The following is a 22,541-nucleotide window of genomic DNA, read 5'->3' on the forward strand; positions in this document are numbered from 1 at the left end:
ATAGCTATCGATGGTAAATATGTATTTTTAATTTTTAAAATTATTTTCATTTTATTTGAAAGACATCTTTCATCTGCTGTTTCACTTTCCCAAATGCTTGTAACAGCCAGGGGTGGGCCAGGTTGAGCCAAGAGCCTGAAACTCATTCTGGGTCCCTGACCTGGTGTCCAGGCAGCTAACTACTTGAACCAGCAGCGGCTACTTCCCAGGGAGTACCTGAGCAGGCAGGTGGACCAGGAGTCCAGTGCTGGGACTGAGCCATTCAAGTGTGGGATGCAAGTGTCCCAAGTGGGGCCTGAGCTGCAGCCCCAAATGTGTGCCCGTGAATACTTCTAGGCCTCTTTCCAGTCGTGGGGTAGGAGACTGCACTTCCTTTTTCTGTTTTCCTTTACCAGATGGGGATGTGTGCAATACTCTGCTCGCTTTTTTCCCCTTAAAATAAATAATTTATGTTACTGCTCCTGGAAGATGGAAAGAACTCTTCATAATCTTTTAGATAGCAAAAACTCTGAGAAAAATAATCTTAATTTTTAGTACAGATTCAAATTTGTGGTGATGCACTTTTTAAAAAACTTTTATTTAATTTTAAATATTTATTCAAAAGGCAGAGTTACGGAGAGACAGAGATGGGGAATGGGGAGAGAGTTAGAGAGAGGGAGAGGGAGAGAGAGAGAGAGAGAGAGAGAGATCTTCCATCTGCTGGTTCTCTCCCCAACTGGCTGTAATGGCCAGAGATGGGCCAATCTGAAGCCAAGAGCTGAGTCTCCCATGTGGGTAAAGGGTCCCAAGGACTTGGGTCATCTTCTGCTGCTTTCCCAGGCACATTAGTAGGGGGCTAGATCAGAAGTGGAGCAGCCAGGGCTTGAACTGGCACCCATATGGGATGCCAGTGCTGTAGGCTGAGGATTAACCTACTATGCCACAGCACCAACCCCAATGCACTTGTTTTTTAAAAATTTTCTTCCAGGATATTGCTTTTTACTTTTTTATTTTTGTGATAAAATACACATAACATAAAGTTTTCTGTGTTAATTATTTTTGAGTATTCAGTCCAGTATGTTCATAATGTGCAGTCATCATGACCATATGTCAGATGGAGACTATACCAGTGGAGCAGTGTAAGCAGTGACTCACTCCTGCCTCTTCTCCTGTCTGTGGCAGCCTCCATCCTCCTTTCTGTCTCTATGATTTTGAGTTCTCTTGGGAACTTGTTATTTGTTTAGATTTATTTGAGAGGCAGAGTTAGAGAAAGATGGGTCCTTGTTTATGTGGATATGTGAAGTGTTCGTCTTTCTGGTGATGGATTTTAACGCTACTTTTTTTTTTTTTAAGATTTATTTTATTTATTTGAAAGACAGAGGTAGAGAGAGAGAGAGAGAGAGAGATCAATCTCCTATCTGCTGGTTCATTCCCCAAATGGCCACAACAGCCCAGGACTGGACCAGGGTAGAACCAGGAGCCGGGAACTTCTCCCAGGTCTCCCACATGGGTGCAGGCACCCAAGTACTTGGGCCATCTTCTGCTGCTTTCCCAGGTGCGTTAGCAGGGAGCTGGATCAGAAGTAGAGCAGCTGGGATTCACATTGGCATCTGTGGGTGGTGGCTTAACCTGCTGGTCCCACCACCTTGCATTTGTATTTTGTATTTTCTAAGTTATTTTTGCATGCATTTTAGTTTAACTTGTTTCTTTATTTGTGAAGTATAGTGGATGAATCCATCTAATTTGTAGAAAATTCGTTATGGGAAGAAAATGAAATAAATGAGAATAAGATATATGACAAATGAAAATCAGACTGTAAGCATTCTATTTGTTACTATAGAAAACAATACTAAGATAAAAGCAGAAAATATCCTTACTGCCTATATGAGTATTGGCCGTGTGATTCTGGGTAAGTGTTAACACCTTTGGGCCCCTGCTGCCTCCTTCATGGGAGGGCACCCCTTCTCGAGAGCCTGTGAGCAGATGCTGCGCAGGAAGCCTGTGAAGAAGTATCCCAGAGACGGGCACGGGCGTGGGGCTGCACCCCGTCGGGGTGCACGTCAGCCGGTGCCTGAGTGCTCGCTGCTTCTGTGCCATGATTCTCAATAGCCACAGACATTCGGTGCCCTCCTGCCGTAGCACAGCTTTGTGCCTCTAATGTCCATGTCCAGATCTCAGAGAATGTCGCTTCTCTTTGCAAACTGTTAAAACAGGAGACTTCTTCCAATCCAAGTGCTGTATTTTGTACTTGCCATTTTGTTTTTTTGAGAATTCTTGACAGAATCATAGGAAAGTATGTTGAGATGTCTTAAGATTGATTGGTGGTTTGTTTGACATCTTAAATCAAAATAATAGCCATTGGGGCCAGCGCTGTGGCATAGCTGGTAAAGCTGCCACCTGCAGTGCCGGCTTCCCATATGGGAGCCTGTTAGAGTCCTGGCTGCTCTAATTCTGATCCAGCTCTCTGCTATGGCCTGGCAAAGCAGTGGAAGATGGCCCAAGGCCATGGACCCCTGCACCCACATGGGAGACCTGGAAGAAGCTCCAGGCTCCTGCCTTCGGATCGGCACAGCTCTGGCCATTGCAGCCATCTGGGGAGTGAACCAGTGGGTGGAAGACCGACCTCTCTCTCTGCTTCTGCCTCTCTGTAACTTTGCCTCCCAATAAATAAATAAATCTTTAAAAAAACTATTAAGTTTTTCACATTAGTCTCCTCTGCCTTCACGGAGTGATGTTGAGAGATCAGTATGCTCTGCAGAGGAGAGAGGAGTGGGATAATAGGATAGCCAGAGAGTTTGTCCTTGGTCTTCCTAGATCATGAACAAATTTGTATGAGGATGCTCTCCAAGTTTTGCAAGGATTTCAGGTTACCCAGCTAAGGTGAGTATTTTACATAAATGTTCCGTGCAGATTTGTGGGTGACTGGCTTTTCATGTTGTCTTTGCTTGAGTATACCAATCTTTGGAACTTCTCTGGAGATTCCATGATATGCTAATTTTGTATCTAGTGCACTTATTATTTTTAAAAGATTTATTTGAAAGACAAGAGTTACAGAGAGGAAGAGACAGAGAGAGAGAGAGGTCTTCCATTCGTTGGTTCACTCCCCAAATGGCAACAATGGCTGGAGCTGAGCTGTTCCAAAGCCAGGAGCCAGGCACTTCTTCTGGATCTCTCATGTGGCTGCGGGGGCCAAGTACTTGGGCCATCCTTTGCTGCTTTCCCAGGCACATTAATAGGGAGCTGGATCAGAAGTAGAGCAGCCGGGTCTTGAACCAGCACCCATGTGGGATGCTGGCACCACCTGCAGAGGCTTTACCCGCTTACACCACAGCATTGGCTCCACAGAGTTTTTGCATCTGCAGGTTCACTCCCCAAATGCCCACGACGGTTAGGGCTGGACCAGAACAAAGTCAGGAGCTGGGAACTCAGTCCAGGTCCCCATGATGGTGGCAGGACCCAAAGTACTTGAACAATCACCAGCTGCTCCAGGGTGCACGTGTAACAGGAAACTGGAGTTGGGAACAGAGCTGAGACTTGCACCCAGGCACTGTGGTGTGGGATGCAGGTGTCCCAAGTAGTGTCTTAGCTGCTGTGACAGTGCTCACTCCATGTGGAGGTGATTTTGAATTTGTCATCTACAAGAACAAACACGTGATTGTTACAGAGGAGATCCTGAAGTTATCGGCACTGTGGTGTGGGAAGCCCTACTGTGGTGTGGTGGGCCGGCTCTTTGCCTGTCTTCCTATCAGGACGGTAGTCTTTTTCTTAACAGCTCTGTGTGAGCCAGCAGATATGTGATTGGATTGACAGCCAGTCAAAGCCCTAATCCCAACGTGACGGTGTTTGAAGGTGGGAGGTTTGGGAGGTTGGGTATTTTTCCTGACACCAGGTGGTTCTGCAGCTCTCAAGTCAGTTTAGTTCTGACTCCGTGTTCCTGGAGTTTGTCGCTCCCGCGAGACTGCCCTCACTTCACACGCCAGTGGCGTTTCCCAGCAGGCCACCTGTGCTGTTTGGCCATGAGCTGGAAGTCGGAGGTCTGTATGACCGCTCCTCAGGCTTGGTGATTTGTTGGAATGGCTACCGGTGCTCAGGAAAATATTTGCATTTACTGGTTTATCATAAAGAATATGGCAGGCGGGCTGTTTGTTAAGTCCTTGATTGGGATGGTTCAGTCCCAGCTCTGCTCCAGCTTCCCTCCAATCTGCACCCTGTGGGGCCGTGGGCGGTGGCTCGAGTACTTGAGGCCCTGTCACCCCAGGAGACCCAGATTGAGTTTTGGGTTCCTGGCCTTGGCCTGGCCCAGTCCTGACTGTTGTGGGCACTTGGGAAGGGAACCAGCAGATGGAAGATCACGCACTCTCTGTCTCTCTGCCTTTCAAATAAATGAAATATACAAAACTGAGGAGCAAGCAAATGAGGGTAAGGTGTGGAGGAGAGGGGCTGGGCCTTCCGTGCTCTCTGGATGTTCCCTACCCTGGACGCTCATCACCTTGTCCTCAAACTTCCAGGACGGTGAAAAGTGAATGTTGTCCAGGCCACGCTGGCTGCAGTGTTTTCCTGTAGCAGCCCGAGCTCAGAAACAGAGAGGCAGTGGAGTGAGATTGAGACAAAAATAAAAACACTTTTTGTCTGTCAAAGTGGTGAACTTTAAAAGTCACTTGGGGTATTTGTCAGAGCCGATGCAGCCTTTACAGAAGGCAGTTTGGCAGAACAAAGTATGCGACTAGTGTGTTGGCCGTGGGAGTGAGTTTCACTTCCAGATGTGTGCCTTTGGCACAGGTGTGTTGTGTTGGTGCAGTGCTGTTCATCCTGTCAGAACAGGAAACTTCACCTTAGTGATGAGTGAATAGCGGGATTAAAAGTTAAGATACATATATACAAGAGAATGTTAGTAGTTTTTAAAAAGACTTATTTATTTATTTGAAAGGCAGGATTACGCAGAAGCAGAGGCAGAGAGAGGGAGAAGTCTTCCATCTGCTGGTTCACTCCCCAGATGGCCACAACGGCCGGAGCTGGGCTGATCTGAAGCCGGGAGCCAGGAGCTTCTTCTGGGTTTCCCATGTAGGTGCAGAGCCCAAGGACTTGGGTCATCCTCCACTGCTTTCCCAGGTGCATTAGCAGGGAGCTGGTGGGTAGTGGAGCAACCTGGACTGAACCAGCACCCATATGGGATGCTGGCACTGCAGGCGGGGACTTTACTAATGCTACTGCACAGCACCGGCTCTGAGAATGTTATTATTAACATATTTACATTTGTGACTGGAGAAGATATTGACACTATGGTAAAAATTAGGTTAAAGAATTCATAAAAGATTTTTGCTTTTCAGAAGAGATTGACAATACAGGAATAATTCAGGTTAGAGAATTCATAAAAGATTTTTGCTTCTGGCTAAGAATCGTTAACAGGGATATTATTTATTTTCTTGCCTGAAACTTGTAAATGGGTGCAATATATGTAACCGTGGTTTTCATGGCATGAGACATGAGAGAAGTAAGAGTGATCTAGGAAGTATGGAAGAATGAATGAGGTGACACTCTTGTCATTTCGCAGATCACTTCCTGGAGGGGGTTTCCCGGCCCTGGCTTGAGGAGGGGAAGCTGAGGCAAAGGGGTGGTGTGCTGGGTTGAGGGGCGGAGCTGATAGCCCAGAGTGGTCAGGGAGGGGGCTGCAGCGAGCGGCCGGGGCCCCTCAGTGTTTTGTCGGGTACTGGTGAGCCCATGCCTGTAGGAACTGAGTCGAGACTCGAGGCTGGGGCTGGGTCACCTGAGAGGGTCAGCCTTCACGGAGCAGTGGGGCGGGGCCCCCAGACACGTTTGCTGCTCGGCCCTCTGCTGCAGTCAAAGTATCAAAGTGATACCCAGTGTGGGGAAACCCTCTCACGGTGACTGAATATCCCAGGGCAGGGTTTAAGAATGTTACTGCAACACAGGGTCTGCTTTCCGGCTATGGCCCCCAAGTGGAGCGTGAGGCTGGACTGGGGAGCCGAGAGGCGGCAGCCGGGGGTGGGGGTGGGGGTGGAGCTGGTGCGGGGGCAAGGTGCTCCTGTGGGGAGGAAGGCCAAGGGCTTCGTGGACGCCCTGCACCTGGTCTGGCAGGAAGCCGCAGGACTCGCTGCTAGAAGAAGGTCTCCACTTGAAGATGTGGTTGATCCAAATACCGGTGCTCCTGTAGACGGTCTGTCAGATCCCAGAACTTTCCAAACCTGCGGTTCCACCTAGAATTTTACCTGGTGAATTGTTCCATACTGCCTAGGTGCCAAGTGGTGGTGAGTGTTCATCTCTCTTAGACGCCAGAGCCACCTGCTGGCTGTGATGGATGACATGGCCGCCAGCGCCCCCTCCGCTCTTCTGCGGTACAGGGCCCTGCACCTGTTCCCTGGCTGCAACACAAGTGTGCAATTCTGTGCTGATGTGTGGCTGTCCTTGCTGGCCTGCTGTGTCCAGGAAGAAGTCTAGTCCTGCCCTGAGGAGCCCGGGTCCTGTGGTTGAACGTAGAGAGCGGTTTGAACCATTGAGAAGACCGCGCTCCCTGCGCCCGTGGTGGAACTCGTGTTCTTGGACAGCCTGCTCAGGAGGCAGCCCCTCTGTCGTACGCTGGCCTCATGTGGGTTGTTGACCAGTGGTGTTTACTGTTAGCAGTGGAAACCTCCCCGGAATTGTGCTCAGCTCAGAGCTACGCCGTTGGCTGGAGCAGAAATCAGCCGGGTGGAGACAGGGCCGTAACTGTGTGCCTTCTGATGTTAACAGCTGGAGGGCCACACTTCTCCAAGGACTGGACGGCCTTTAAAGACCGAAGGAGAAGACAGATCTGTGTGTAATGTTAGGTGTAGCCTAAAGATTTGCAGTGGACGAGAGTGGAGTGTTAGAAGTCTATGATAATGTGTACCTTAGGTAAAGCTGACCTCAGAGGCTCTCGTCTTTAAGGAAACTGGACTTCACTGTTGTGCATACAGCATGTTGCAAGATGTGATTTCCCCCACGCAAATAGAAATAAAAGGTGGTATTTCTTTATGTTAAAAAAAAAAAATACGGGGCTGGCATTGTGGCATAGTGGTTAAGCCACCATTTAGGATACTGGCATCCCATATCAGAGCACTGGTTCCCAGCTGCTCCACTTCCGATCCAGTTCTCTGCTAATGTGCCTGGGAAAGCACTGGAGGATGGCCAAGTGCTTGAGTCCCTGCCACTCTTGTGGGAGACCAGACTGGAGTTCCAGGTTCCTTGGTTTGGCCTAGCCCAACCCTGGTCTTTGTGGCCATTTGGGGAGTGAACCACCAGGTGGAAGTTCTCTCTGTCTTCTCTATCTTTCCTTCGTCTGTCTCACTCTGCCTTTCAAATTAAAAAGTCTTTTAAAAATAATTTAAAGAAATACAAGAGTATATGACATCCGACAAGATAAAAAGCATGAAGCCAGGCATCCAGTCAAAAGTTACATGGCCTTTGAAAGAATATGAATCACACTGAGAAAAACGGATCAACTAAAACAGAGCCAGGAACTGCACTGTGATGGAACTGGTGCCCAAAAGCATGAACACACTTATGGTAATTGTGTGTCATGTGTTCAGGGAACCAGAGAAAGGGCGGAGTCTGGTAGAGACAAGACAGAGAGGCCCATAGGAGCTGAGGAATGACGGAGGCTGCCGTTGGAAGCAGCGCCCCACGTCTGGGGCTCGTCTGGCTGTGAGGAGGTCGGAGAAAGCCGGGAACCCCTCACCCAGCAAAACTCTGACAGGCGAGCAGAAGTGGTTTAGTCCAGCAGGTGGCCACTCTCCGGGGTTTTCAGTGAGGTGTTCAGAGGAGGAGGCTGAAACCAGATGTGTGCGCAGAGGCCTGAGGAGCAGCGGAAGTGGGGACTGTGGTGGTGAGTACGGCAATCTTTAAACAGGTTAACTTAAAATTAGAAAAATGGATCACAACAAAAATGATGTATTTTGGTGTTTAGAATATGTAGAAGTAGAATGTCTAACAAAATAGTATAAAGACTGGGAGAGCAGAAGTGGAAATGCACCTGTGGTAGGTAGAATAATAGCCTCTACCCTCTCCTTGCCGACACACAGACACACAGACACACACGCGTTACCAGGTTTAGCCTGTATGGGGAAGGGGGTCTGTGTGGTGTGATCAAGGCTCTCGAGCTGGGGCGATGGTCCTGGAGCACAGGCACCTCCACCCTCAGAGGCGGCCAGTGGAGGTGGAGCAGGGAGGCTCCGGTCGTGGAAACGCTGGTCCTGCAGACCGGCGTGGTGTGGGCTCAGGCCCAGGAACGTGGCAGCCAGCAAAGCTGGGAGAACGGAGAGCGGTTCTTCCTGTAGCCTGTGGGCCGCGTGGCGCTGCCAGTGCCTGGGTATCCACTCAGTGGTACGGGTTTTGGAATCGGCCTCCATATTTGTAGAAGGATACAGTGCTGTTGTTTTAAGCTGGGCAGTTGGTGGGAATTTGTTACAGCAGCCACAGGAAACTAACACTGTGATTAGTCTGTTATGCAGTGTGTGACGGGGTGCGGTACCACTAAGGTAGATTGTGATAACGATGTAAACCATAAACAACAAGGCAATTAAGTACAAGCATAGTAGAGGGTTACAGCTGGTCAGCCTGAAGTGGAGACAAAGTGGGACCATACGAGTCCTCTGGGCGGGTGTTCAGCCTGGCCGCGAGGCTCCTGTCGGGGTGCCTGCCTCCGGTCTCCGATTGCCTGGGTCTGGTGCCCTCCTCAGGCTCCGCCCCAGCATCCCGCTGACACAGACCTTGAGAGGCAGCAGTGTGGAGCAGCTGGTTGTGTTCTCGACACCCATGTGAGACCTGTGTTGTGTTTATGGCTCTCAGCTTTGGCCATCCTGGATGCTGTGAGCCTCTGAGGGCAGGGGGATACTCTCTGTCTTTAAATTTCTCTTGGGGCCGGCGCTGTGGCATAGCGGGTAAAGCTGCCGACTGCAGTGCCGGCATCCCATACAGGTGCCAGTTCAAGATTGGCTGGTCCACTTCCTGTCCAGCTCTCTGCTATGGCCTGGGAAAACAGTAGAAGATGGCCCAAGTCCTTGGGCCCCTGAACCCGTGTGGGAGACCCGGAAGAAGCTCCTGGCTCCTGGCTTCGGATTTGCACAGCTCCAGCTGTTGCGGCCATCTGGGAGTGAACCATCGGATGGAAGACCTCTCTCTGCCTCTCCTCTCTCTGTGTAACTCTGACTTTCAAATAAATGTTTAAAAAAATCTATCTCTTGCTCTGTCTCTAAAATGAATAAATAAAAATAAAGTAATACCAAAGAAGCCAGAAGTAGGGGAACGGCGACTCAGGGTCAGTGGGATTCACAGGAGAATGGTGTGGTGCTGGGTTAGACTTGGTTCTGTCGTGGTAACATTGCATGTGAGGGATGGAGATTCTCCAGGTCAAATGCAGAACTTGAACCCCAGTTTATATTGCCTTTGAGAAACCCATTTTAAATATAAAGGCATAAATAGAGTAAAAGTGAGAGAACGGAAAGGTTCACCGTGCTCCCAAGATTCAGGTGAAGGTTAGAGTAGTCATATTAACATCAGACAAGGTGCATGTCAAAGCAAAGACTGTTCCCAGAGAACATTCCGTAATGAGAGTGCTGCTGGTGGCTGTAACCTTCCGAAATGTGTGTGTGACTGGGAAGCTTCAGAGCCACACCAGGCACAACCCGACAGAACCACAGTGGAAATTAAGAACCAGGGCTGGTGCTGTGGCGTAGTGGGTAAAGCTGCCGCCTGCAGTGCCGGCATCCCATATGGGCGCTGGTTCTAGTCCCGACTGCTCCACTTCTGATCCAGCTCTCTGCTGTGGACTGGGAAAGCAGTAGAACATGGCCTAAGTTCTTGGGCCCCTGCACCCACGTGGGAGACCTGGAAGAAGCTCTTGGCTTCCTGGTTTCAGATTGGCACAACTCTGGCTATTGCGGCCATTTGGGGAGTGAACCAGTGGATGGAAGACCTCTCTCACTCTCTCTTTCTCTGCCTCTCCTTTCTGTGTAACTCTGACTTTCAAATAAATAAATAAATCTTAAAAAAAAAAAATTTCAGAACCACACCAAGCACAACCCAACGGAACCACAAGTAGAAACAGAGAAGGCACTAGCAGATTTCAACAGCTTCTCTTTCTTTTTTTCTAAATTAAGTTCAAGGTACGTTTTATTTTTTTAAAAGAGATTTATTTATTTATGTATTTGTTTATTTGAAAGAGTTAGAGGGAGAAAGAGAGAGTGCTTACTCTTCTGTCTGCTGGTTCACTCCCCAGATTGCCACAACAACCAGGGCTGGGTCAGGCCAAGGCCAGGAGCCAGGAGCTTCCTCCAGGTCTCCCACAGGGCTGGCAGGGGCCCAGGCACTTCTGCTGCTTTTCAGGCTATTAGCAGGGAGCCACATTGGAAGTGGGGCAGCCAGGACTTGAACCGGCACCCATGGGATGCTGGCGTCACAGGCAGCAGCTTTACCTGCTACACCACAGCGCTGGCCCCTTAGCAGCCTAACAATTGGTAGAGCGCAGGCATAAAATCCAGGTTGATTTGGAAGACTTGAGCAGTACACCTGTGTGACGTCATGGACCTCTCTGGGACACTCCACTCAGGACCTGCAGGAGGCACACCCTTCTCCAGTGCCGACAGCACTTGATCCTAGGTGGACTTGACGCTTGACCGTGCAGCCCGCCTACACGAAAAAGCAGGGAAGGGGCCCTGTGGCGCAGCAGGCTGAGCTGCTGCTTGGGATGCCCACGCCCTGCCGTGGGGTGTGATTGCCTATGCTTTGGATCAGCCTCCTGCTGAGGACTCATACTTGGGTCCCTGTCACCCATGTGGGAGACCCAGATGGAGCTCCTGGCTCCTGCATCTGGCCTGGCTGTTGTGGGCGTTTGTGGAAGCAACCAGTATATAGAAAATCTGTCTCTCCCTCTCTGTCACTCTGACTCTTAAATAAATCTTCAAAAGGATTCAAATCATGCAAAGTATATTCGCTGACCCAAGTGTCATTACACCGGCATCTGTCAGAGGGAGATAATCTGGAAAAGCCCAAGTATGTAGAAAATAGCACATTTCTGCACGCCTGTGACTCAAAGCAGTCAAAAGGGAAATGTGAAGGTATTCGGAATTGATTGAAAATAAAAACAGGGGCCGGCGCTGTGGCCTCATGGGTAAAGCAGCCGCCTATAATGCCGGCATCCCATATGGGTGCCGGTTCAAGTCCTGGCTGCTCCACTTCTGATCCAGCTCTCTGCTCTGTTCTGGGGTAGCAATGTGTGGGGAGCAACTGAGACTAGACTAAATTACTGGAACTAAGACTAATTCTATGCATCTGATCTCCCACCGTATGGTGCTGAGAAGGAGTAAACAACTTCTACACAGCTGCCTCACCAATTTGACCAATAAGCTGCAGGAGCTGATCCTGCTCCTGATTGGAGGAGAGCAGCGTGCTCGGCGTGTGGGCAGCAGAGTTGGGATTGGTGGAAGAGGACTATAAAGGAGGAGAGAGACAGCATGCACCGGGGAACATCTGAGCAACCCCTGAGAGAGCTGGCCGGCGGTGTGCCGCTCCTCTGCGGAAGCAGGGAAAGCGGCGGGGGTGCCGCCCCTCCGCGGAGGGAGGGAGGGAGGGAGGGAGGGAGAAGGAAGGGGGGGGCTGGCAGCTAACCCGGGACGGCGTCATTCCTCTGCCAGTGGGGGGCCGACAGCAAACCTGGGAAGGGCCGGGCAAAGAGAACAGCGCAGGGTCCGGTGTCGTTCCTCCGCGAATGGGGGAGCGACAGCAATGGAAGGAAGATGGCCCAAGTCCCTGGGCCCCTGCCACCCTCATGGGAAACCCGGAAGAAGCTCCTGGCTCCTGGCTCCTGGCTCCTGGCTTCGGATTGGCACAGCTCCGGCCGTTGCAGCTAACTGGGGAGTGAACCAGCAGATGGAAGTCCTCCCTCCCTCTCTCCCTCCCTCTCTCTCTCTCTCTCTCTCTCCCTCTCTCTCTCCCTCTCTCCCTCCCTCTCTCTCTCTCTCTGCCTCTCTGACTTTCAAGTAAATAAAATAAACCTTTGAAAAAAAAAAAGAAATGAAGGCAAAAATCTTAACAAGTAAGGAGGGAGGGGCGGTGCTGCGGCACAGTGGGTTAAGCCCTGGCCAACAGCACCTGCATCCCATGTGGACGGCGTTTCTAGTTCCGGCTGCTCCACTTCCGATCCAGCTCTCTGCTATGGCCTGGGAAAGCAGTGGAGGATGGACCAAGTCCTTGGGCCCCTGCACCTGCATGGGAGACCAGGAGAAGCACCTGGCTTCTGGCTTCAGATTGGTGCAGCTCTGGCCGTTTTGGCCATTTTGGGGAGTGAACCAATGGAGGGAAGACCCTTCTCTCTCTCCCTCTCACTGTCTGTAACTCTACCTCTCAAATAAATAAATAAAATCTTAAAAAAAAAAAAAAATTGGAGCCGCCAGGGCTCAAATGCCAGCACTGCATGCTGGGGCTTTAACCTGCTGTGCCACGGTGCCGGCCCCTATATGTTACTTTTTAAGATACATTTTATTTGAAAGGCAAAGTGACAGAGAGAAGGGGAGGGGAGAGGAGAGAGAAAATCTTCCATCTGCTGGTTCACTCCCCAAATGGTCATAATGGCGGAGGCTGTTGGCCGGCCAAGTTGAAGCCAGGAGAGGCTGGAACTCCATCTGGGTGGCCCAGATAGGTGGCGGGAACCCAAGCACTTGAAGTCTTACTGCCGCCTGCTAGTGCACTAGCAGAAGATGGAACTGAGAGCCGAGCCAAGACGCAAACACGGTCACTACGACGTGGGAACTACACGCAGCAGCTTAAGCATTACACCGGATGCCCATTGCTAGCTTCTATATATAGTAAAAGGATTATACGTGATTATTGTGAACAGCTTTGCGCCAGTAAATCACACAACTCAGCTAAGTTACTTGAAGACAAGCTACCACAGTTCTCAGGAAAAAATGGTAATCTGATTAGACCTTACATCTCTTCTATTAAATATAAATTTAAAAATTGATATTTAGTTTCTAGAAAAAGTTTTTTATTAATAAAATATTTATTTATTTATTTGAAAGCAGAGTCACAGAGGAAGGGAGAGAATGAGAATCTTCATCCACTGATTCACTCCCCAGATGGCCACAACCGAGAGCCAGGAGCTTCCTCCAGGTCTCTCATGTGAGTGCGGGGGCCCAAGCACTTGAGCGGTTCTGCTGCCTACCCCGAGTGCATTAGCAGGGAGCTGGATCAGCTACGGAGCTGCTGGGCCTTTTTTTTTTTTTTTTTTTTTATATAGATATATTTATTTATTTGAGAGGTAGAGTTACAGAGAGAGAGGGAGAGACAGAGAAAGGTCTTCCATCTGCCGATTCACTCCCCAGATGGACACCATGGCTGATCTGAAGCCAGGAGCCAGGAGCTTCTTCTGGGTTTCTCATGGGGATGCAGGGACCCAAGGACTTGGGCCATCTTCCACTGCTTCCCTAGGCCATAGCAGGGAGCTGGATCAGAAGTGGAGCAGTTGGGACTCGAACTGGCGTCCGTATGGGATTCTGGTGCTGCAGCCCGAGGCTTAGCCCACTAAGCCATTGCGCTGGCCCCTGCTACTGGGTCTTGAACCCGCATCCATATGGGATGCTGGTGTTGTAGGCAGTGGCCCACCCCGCTACACCATAGTGCCAGCCCAGAATTTTTTTTTTTTTTTTGACAGAGTTAGATAGAGAGACAGAAAGGTCTTCCCTCTGTTGGTTCACCCCCCAAATGGCTGCCACGGCTGGAGCCATGCCGATCCGAAGCCAGGAGCCAGGTGCTTCCTCCTGGTCTCCCATGCCAGTGCAGGGGCCCAAGCACCCAGGCCATCCTCCACCACCCTCCCGGGCCACAACAGAGAGCTGGACTGGAAGAGGAGCAGCTGGGACTAGAACCCAGCACCCATATGGGATGCCGGCGCCGCAGGCGGGGAGGAATTAACCAAGTGAGCCACAGCGCCAGCCCCCAAACTTTTTCTTATTTAAAAAGATTTATTTTATTTATTTGAAAGAGTTAACAGACAGAGGGAGAGAGAGTCTTCCATCCACTGGTTCACTCCCCAGGTATTCACAACGGTTCGGGCTGGGCCAGGAGCTTCTTCTGGGTCTCCCATGTGGGTGCAGGAGTCCAAGCACTTGGGCCATCTTCTGCTTTCCCAGGCCATAGCGGGGAATTGGATGGGAACTGGAGCAGCCGGAACTCACCGGAACCTCTACGGAACCTCTACGGGATGCCGGCATTGCTAGGCTACACCACAATGCCAGCCCCCTGGAGAACTTGTAAGTGTGCTTAGAAATAGCATATGAACTTCTTTGACTGAATTTTGGCCAGTGCCGTGGCTCACTTGGCTAATCCTCTGCCTGCAGCACCAGCACCTGGGTTCTAGACCCGGTTGGGGCACCGGATTCTGTCCCAGTTGCCCCTCTTCCAGGCCAGCTCTCTGCTGTGGCCTGGGAGTGCAGTGGAGGATGGCCCAGGTCCTTGGGCCCTGCACCCACATGGGAGACCAGGAGAAGCAGCTGGCTCCTGGCTTCGGATCGGCACAGTGCCAGCCGTGGTGGCCATTTGGGGAGTGAAGCAACGGAAGGAAGACCTCCCTCTCTCGCTCTCGCTCTCTCACTATCCAACTCTGCCTGTCAAAAGTAAAAAAAAAAAAAAAAAAAAAAAAGAGTATATGAACTTCTTCGACTGAATTTTGTGAGTCTAAATCCAGGTGAAGTGTGGGGCTGGCGCAGTGGCATAGCGGGTAAAGTCACTGCCTACAGTACTGGCATCCCTTATGGGCGCCGATTTGAGTCCGGGCTGCTCCACTTCCTGTCCAGCTCCCTGCTATTGCCTGCGAAAGCAGTAGAAGATGGCCCAAGTGCTTGGGACCCTGCCACCCTCGAGGGAGACCTGGAAGAAGCTCTTGGCTCCTGGCTTCGGATCGGCTCAGCTCCTGCTGTTGCAGCCAACTGGGGAGTGGACCAGCAGGTGGAAGACATTTTCTCTCTCTCTCTCTCTCTCTCTCTCTCTGTCTTTCTCTGCCTCTCCTTCTCTCTGTGTGTAACTCTGACTTTCAAATAAATAAATAAATCTTTAGAAAAAATAGGTGAAGTATTTCCAGTGAAAAATTTTTCAAATATTTATTTGAAAGAGTGACAGAGAAGTGGAAACGGAGGGAGAGATCTTCCACCAACTGGTTCACTCCACAAATGGCTTCAACAGCCAGGGCTGGGCCAGGCTGAAGCCAGAAACTAGGAAGTCCCTCTGAATGCTGGAACCCAACAGCCAGGGCTGGGCCAGGCTGAAGCCAGAACTAGGAAGTCCCTCTGAATGGCAGAACCCAACAGCCAGGGCTGGGCCAGGCTGAAGCCAGAACTAGGAAGTCCCTCTGAATGGCGGAACCCTACAGCCAGGGCTGGGCCAGGCTGAAGCCGGAAACTAGGAAGTCCCTCTGAATGGCGGAACCCAACAGCCAGGGCTGGGCCAGGCTGAAGCCAGAACTAGGAAGTCCCTCTGAATGGCGGAACCCAACAGCCAGGGCTGGGCCAGGCTGAAGCCGGAAACTAGGAAGTCCCTCTGAATGGCGGAACCCAACAGCCAGGGCTGGGCCAGGCTGAAGCCGGAAACTAGGAAGTCCCTCTGAATGGCGGAACCCAACAGCCAGGGCTGGGCCAGGCTGAAGCCGGAAACTAGGAAGTCCCTCTGAATGGCGGAACCCAACAGCCAGGGCTGGGCCAGGCTGAAGCCGGAAACTAGGAAGTCCCTCTGAATGGCGGAACCCAACAGCCAGGGCTGGGCCAGGCTGAAGCCGGAAACTAGGAAGTCCCTCTGAATGGCGGAACCCAACAGCCAGGGCTGGGCCAGGCTGAAGCCAGAAACTAGGAAGTCCCTCTGAATGGCGGAACCCAACAGCCAGGGCTGGGCCAGGCTGAAGCCGGAAACTAGGAAGTCCCTCTGAATGGCGGAACCCAACAGCCAGGGCTGGGCCAGGCTGAAGCCGGAAACTAGGAAGTCCCTCTGAATGCTGGAACCCAACAGCCAGGGCTGGGCCAGGCTGAAGCCAGAACTAGGAAGTCCCTCTGAATGCTGGAACCCAACAGCCAGGGCTGGGCCAGGCTGAAGCCAGAAACTAGGAAGTCCCTCTGAATGGCGGAACCCAACAGCCAGGGCTGGGCCAGGCTGAAGCCAGAAACTAGGAAGTCCCTCTGAATGCTGGAACCCAACAGCCAGGGCTGGGCCAGGCTGAAGCCAGAAACTAGGAAGTCCCTCTGAATGCTGGAACCCAACAGCCAGGGCTGGGCCAGGCTGAAGCCAGAAACTAGGAAGTCCCTCTGAATGGCGGAACCCAACAGCCAGGGCTGGGCCAGGCTGAAGCCAGAAACTAGGAAGTCCCTCTGAATGGCGGAACCCAACAGCCAGGGCTGGGCCAGGCTGAAGCCAGAAACTAGGAAGTCCCTCTGAATGCTGGAACCCAACAGCCAGGGCTGGGCCAGGCTGAAGCCAGAACTAGGAAGTCCCTCTGAATGGCGGAACCCAAGTGCCTGGGCCATCTCTGCTGCCTCTCCGGTGCATCAGCAAGAAGCTGAATTAGGGGCTCGGAGCACTCTGGACTCGAGCCAGGCTCTCTGAGGAGCAGCTTAACTACTGTGCCACCCCTGCCCCTCCAGGTTGAGATGTATTGTAAAAAACTTGTTGTATGTGTCAGTGATCCACATTTATTTTGTTTGAAATAAGAGTTTGATATATTGCATTATATGAAATACTACAATTCGTCTTGCATGTTTATCATTTTGGCGTGTCTGTCAGGAAATGAGCACTTCTCCATGCAGGTCCCAGCAGCCTTTGTGGGCAGCCTGGCCTTGGGGTGAGCTCAGTGTCTGACGTCGTCGGAGCCTTTGCTGCCCTTGCGTGCCTCGTGGTGTGCTCCCCACGGAGGAGGCTGCAGGATTGCAGGTGGCGGGTTTGCTTCGTGATCGTTACGGATGTGTTCTACCTGGAGATACGGGGGAGGGCTCCGTTTCAGAGCCTGTCTGTGCTTTAGGGTGGCACGGGCAGCAGTCTGGTCTTGACGCTTCAGGAATAGCACATCCCCGGCACTACTGGGATTTGCATTCTTGGGATTACTTTGGGAACACTCCCTGTGTTACTGGTGTGATAGTGCACAGTGCTGTGAGGTCCGCTTGTAGCTAACAGCCTGAGCGGGCTCAGTCCTCCAGCGTTTCGTTTTTGAATAGTTACAGAAAGCATGCAGACTCCAGTTTCTGTGGCACTCACCGTACAGCACAGCTGACCGTGATCACGTGGAGTGCAGTGCAGTGTGGTTGAGCTTCCGAGCATCCTAAAAACAGATGAAAGGGGAGTAGGAGAGGTCAGTTGTTGGGCTGATTTTCACAGTTCCGTGATTGACAGGAGGACTGAAAGCAACGGGCTGTCTCGGATTCAAGTTTCTGAAGCAGTGTCTTTTTTAGTTTTTAAATTAAAATGTAAAAAGAATAAAAAACTTAAAATTTAAGAACACATGAGACTTATTTTGTACAGTCTCTCTTGTTTTGTTAATAGACTTAATTTTGTATTGCAGATAGATCAGAGAATTCCCACATACCTCATGTTCATTTACCCCAGTTAGTGGTGTTTTACCTTAGTGTGGTATGTTTTTCAGTAAAGGAATCATTATTAATATAGCATGGAGTAAGTGCCATGCTTTATATGGATTTCCTTAATTTTTTTAAAATTTATTTTTTACTTATTTGAAAGAGTTTATATATATATACACACACACACATACATATATATATATACACACACACATACGAGAGAGAGAGAGAGAGAGAGAGAGAGAGGGAGGGAGGGAGGGAGGGAGAGAGATCTTCCATCTGCTGGTTCACTCCCCAATTGGCTGCAGCGGCCGGAGCTGTGCTGATCCGAAGCCAGGAGCCAGGAGCTTCCTCCGGGTCTCTCACACGGGTGCAGGGGCCCAAGCACTTGGGCCATCTTCCACTGCTATCCCAGGCCATAGCAGGGAGCTGGATTGGAAGTGGAGCAGCCGGGACTAGAACCGGCGCCTACATGGGATGCCGGCACTGCAGGCAGTGGCTTCCCGCTATCCACAGCGCCGGCCTCTGGAATCCCTTCATTTTTGTGTGATGTCCTTTTCTGTGCCAGACCCCATGCAGGGTAACGGTACCTCAGTGCGTTTCCTCAGCCTCTTCATGCTGTGACAGCTTCTCCTCTTCTTTTTGTAGAAATTCTCCAGAATTTCAGAAACTCCTGGGCATCGCTATGGAGCTCTTCCTGCTATGCAGTGACGATGCGGAGTCGGATGTCAGGATGGTGGCTGACGAATGCCTCAACAAAGTCATCAAAGTAAGAACCGCGCACGATGTGCTCCTCGGGGCCCGGCTCCTTGCAGGCCTGGAAGGCGGCCCCTGTTGGGTGCCCGTGTGTCAGAGTGCCGGCGGGGCACTGTGCAGTGCTCTGGTGTCTGCCTGCGCCTGCGCCCTGTGCTGCGCTGTCGGGAGCAGCTGTGTTTGCCCTTGTGCCTCCAGGGCTTCGGGCAGTGAGGGCACTGGTGGGGCGCTGGTGTGCTTGGGAAGTGTCTCCGGAGGCACCGCTGACTTCTGTCCCGAGAGACAGGGGATGGTCAGTGACTGGCCCTGCGGTCTGCACCTTCCCCTCCCTGGGCGCTGGCCCTGTGCCTCTGCAGGCTGTGCGCTGGCGTCGTCGGGGCTCAGCTGGGGAGAAGCGACGCCTCAGAAAAGGACGAAGAGGCCTGGAAAGCACGGGCGCCCTCGTAGCCCGCGGGGCAGAAGGGAGCGTGAGGGCGGCTGTTCTGTTTCCCGAGGCAGCGCTGCGGCTGCTGCTCCTTGGGTGGCGCTGCTGCCGTGGAAGCCTGGGCCCTTCCTGGTGCTGGTTCTGGTTTTGTTGCATGGCAAGGATTTGGCCTTTATTTTTAAATGCGATTAAAAAAAGGTGTTTATTCCATTATTTACTTGAGAGTCCAAGAGACAGATTTCTCATTTGCTGGTTCACTCCCCAGATGCCTGCAGTGGCCGGGGGGGGGGGGGGTAAAGAGGGAGAGAGGGAGGGAGGGAGGGAGGGAGGGAGGGAGAGGGCGGGAGGGAGGGGTGAGACTGAGGGTTCTCATTTGCTGGTTCACTTCCCAAATGCCCACAGTGGCCAAGGGAAGGGGGGGTAAAGAGGGAGAGAGGGAGGAAGGGAGGGAGTGGGGAGGGAGAGGGCGGGAGGGAGGGGTGAGACTAAGGGTTCTCATTTGCTGGTTCACTCCCCAGATGCCCACCACAGCCGAGCCTGGGCCAGGCCAAAGCTGGGAGTCAGGAACTCAGTCTCGGTCCTCTGCGGGGGTGGGAGGGTACCGCTGCCTCCCATGGTGCACGCTAACAGGAAGCTGGAGTGGGAGCCAGAGGTGGAGATCCGTCCAGGCCCTCCAGGCTGGGACGTAGGCATTTTAACTGCTAGGGTGAGTGCCCCCTGCCACATCAAGACCCAGAGTAATGTTGTTCTTTGGCTTCTTCCCAAGGACGTTCTTTGCAGAGTGGTCACGTTTTACACTGGCCAAGAAATTGTCCCTCCCTGTGCAGCCTTGGCGGGAAGGCAGCCGCCGCTGTTCTGTGTCTGAGCAGGTGCAGCAGGCTTTCCCTGGAAGGACACAGGTCTGTGTCGCAGTCTTGCCTCTGCCGCTCAGCACTGAACTCTGGGAAACGTGTGCAGTCTTGTGAGCCGCTTTCCTCGGCTGGAAGGCGGAAGCACCGTGTGGTGTGTGTGAGTGAGGGTTAAGTGCACTAATTTCTGCACACTCTCAGCGGTGACAAGTATTCTCCTTAGTGAGGAAGTTCTTACACTTTGGTCCAGCAATACAAGGGCAGGGGAGCACCAGCTGCTGTCCATGTCCTGCTACATGGAACCCGCGGTTCCTCAGGTGGGAGGCTCAGACAGAGCATGACCAGGTCTGCTGGGCTGCTGGCCATTTTTTGTCTGTCTGCTGCAGAGACCTGTTTCCAGTGGCTGCTGGACAGACTGGCTTGGGGGAGGCCTGGGGCTGTGGGCCTCGGGCCCTAGGTCCAGGGCTCCCTGCCTGCTGTCCCCCTACTTCTTTCCTCTGCTTTGCTTCCAGTCTCCCGGTGCAGAGAGTCACCTTCTCACCCGTGGCCCTGAACAGAAGACGCCGTTAGTCTCTTGCCGTCTCTGCCTGCTGCCTAACGTTGGGTGTGCTGGGGTTTGCCTGCAGTCCCATTTCTTCTCTCTGTGCTGGAGTCCTCTAGCTGAGCAGATTCCGGGCAGGGTGTGGGTGGATTTGCAGATATCCTGATGCAGAGAGACGGGCTGGGAGGATGTGCATGGCCCCAGGTCAGGAGTGAGAGATCTGGGCTTCTGTCATCTGCGAAGTATTGCTGTGTGTGTATGATGAGGACCAGACCCTGTCTAGCCCAAAAAAATGGAGAGTTTTTGCTTGAAATTTGTGTAGAAAATGTACCTGCGGCAGCCTGGCAGCTCGTGCCCTCAAGTAAATGGTTGTGTGAGGTGGTGAGGCGCATGACGTAAGCCAGGGTGTGGTATGAAGTCTGAGGTGCTGCGTGGTGTGGTGTGGCAGTCAGGGGGCTGGGTGGTTTCCTAGGGGTGAAGCAGTTTGGACACTCCGTACCTGGCGCACCACGCTGCCGGGAGGGTGCTGGGAAGCCTACATAGGCTCTGAGATGGGGGGAGCCACGCATGCCGCCAGAGAGTCGGGGCCTGGAGGGTCAGCTCAGCGAGTTTGTGCTTCACTCGGTACAGAGTGGAGAGCTTTTGAAAATTTCTGTTGCGTGCTTTATGGGGAAGACCAGTGGGAGAGACCAGGCAGAGAGTCCAGCGGGCACCTGGGCAGCGGAGGGAAGAGGGGTGGGTCTTGCGCGGGGCGGCGCTGCTGGTGCCGAGCTGGGGGCTCGGGGGCTGAGTGTGTCTGGAAGCAGGCGCCGGTGGAGGAGGAGGTGCGTGGTGGCCTCCGTCCCCTCAGGTGGCTTCTGCGGGAGGCAGTGCCCTGCTCTTAGGACAGTTGAGGTAGGTTTTGCTTGTTATAGAGTAAGTTTGATATTAATTTACAAAATGCTTATCAAGATAGATCACACTTTCGAATAAGACTTCTGGTCTTACTTGAAAATTTTTGTGGGGTGAGCCCTTGGTGCCGTGGTTGGGACACAGTGGGGTCTCCCACATCTCGTATTTGAGTTTCAGTCCCGGCTGTTGCAAGTATCCGGGGAGTGAACCAGTGGATGGAAGAGCTCTCTCTGCCTATCAAGTAGATAAATAAATAATATTTATTTGGTTTGATTTGCTTATTTAAGGACGTTTAGTACAAACTGCAACAGCACAATTGGGAATTACAAATTTCTGAGACAATATTATACTTCAGAATCTCCCAGAACGTGACCCTCGGAGTGCTGGCTGGAGTCCTGGCTACTCTGTACTTCCACCCAGCTCCTGCTGACGCACCTGGGGGCGTGGGTGGTGGCTCAAGTACTTGGGTCCCGTCACCCTCATGGGAGACCCGGATGGAGTTCCTGACTTTCGGCTTTGGCCTGACCCAGCCCTTGCTGCTGGGGGCATTTGGGGAGTGAACCAGAGGCTGGAAGGCCTCTTTCTGTTTCTCTGTCTTTTGAGTAAATTAACACAGCTAAAGAAAAAAAAAGACCAGCTCAGCCTGTGGCCCTGAAATGGACGTGTCTCCAGGAAGGGGAGACTTCCCGTGAGGCTTGGTACTGCTCGTTCTTGGTGGGCAGGCATTTGCAGTTCCAGTGCGAGGAGAAGTTCCGGAGGGTGAAAGTGGGGCCTTCCAGTCGGTGCTTCCTCCAGCTCGGTCTCCCGGACGCCACGCCGTTAGCCGTCACTCCTCGGCTGACGTTGGCCATGTGGCTGTTACATCTGGTTCAGCCCAGCAGCTAGGGTGGGGGGTGGGGCAGACACGTGCTGTGGGGCTCCTCACTGTTGTGGGTTCTGCACTGGGCTGGGGGCCCATCAGAGTGAGGGGCTGTGGTCTTCAGGTACGCGCTCTGCCCCTGTGCCGTGCGGGCTTCTCAGGCGTCGCCTGAGCCTGTGAGGTCCAAGAGCGTGCTGCTTGTCAGGCTCACAGTTCGCCTCAGGAACGTGAGGACTGATTTGAACTGCCATTTTAATTTTGATCTTGTATAGTATTTGATTATAATGAAAGCGTAACTCCTCCCTTTTTATTCCAGTGAATGCGAATGCGTATCTGGTTATTTAGTACATTCCTGCATGTACTTGCTTCTTATTTTTAGTGACTAGGTTCCTATGTTAGCTGCTATTTTATTTTGTCCAAGAATTAAAATCTTAGTTGCCTTTAATTCTCTTTAGAATTACTAATGGAATATGTCTTCTATAAATAAATGTCTTGTATTTTGTTGTAGGCTTTGATGGATTCTAATCTTCCAAGGTTACAGTTAGAACTCTATAAGGAAATTAAAAAGGTACACCTTTATTTTCCATTATTGAAAAAATGGTATTGTTTTATTCTTTGTGTAAATTTTATCTTTTATTTAATAAGTATGTTAGCAGGAAATGTT

General features: G+C 51.7%; 1 protein-coding gene across 5 annotated transcripts in view; it reads left to right on the forward strand.

Moving 5' to 3' along the window:
* Positions 1–22,541, forward strand: part of HTT (huntingtin) — a 166,441-nt gene that overhangs the window by 12,203 nt on the left and 131,697 nt on the right. For all 5 annotated transcript variants that reach the window (XR_011386170.1, XR_011386171.1, XM_070067983.1 and 2 more), the window contains exons 3-4: positions 18,210–18,330; positions 22,386–22,445. Coding sequence is in view for 3 of the 5 variants with exons in the window: in XM_070067983.1 (XP_069924084.1) it covers positions 18,210–18,330; positions 22,386–22,445 (181 nt within the window). In the remaining 2 variants the exon portion in view is untranslated. The remainder of the gene's footprint in view (positions 1–18,209; positions 18,331–22,385; positions 22,446–22,541) is intronic.

The sequence above is a fragment of the Oryctolagus cuniculus genome, chromosome 2, assembly GCF_964237555.1.
Source record: "Oryctolagus cuniculus chromosome 2, mOryCun1.1, whole genome shotgun sequence".
Taxonomy (NCBI): Eukaryota; Metazoa; Chordata; class Mammalia; order Lagomorpha; family Leporidae; genus Oryctolagus; species Oryctolagus cuniculus.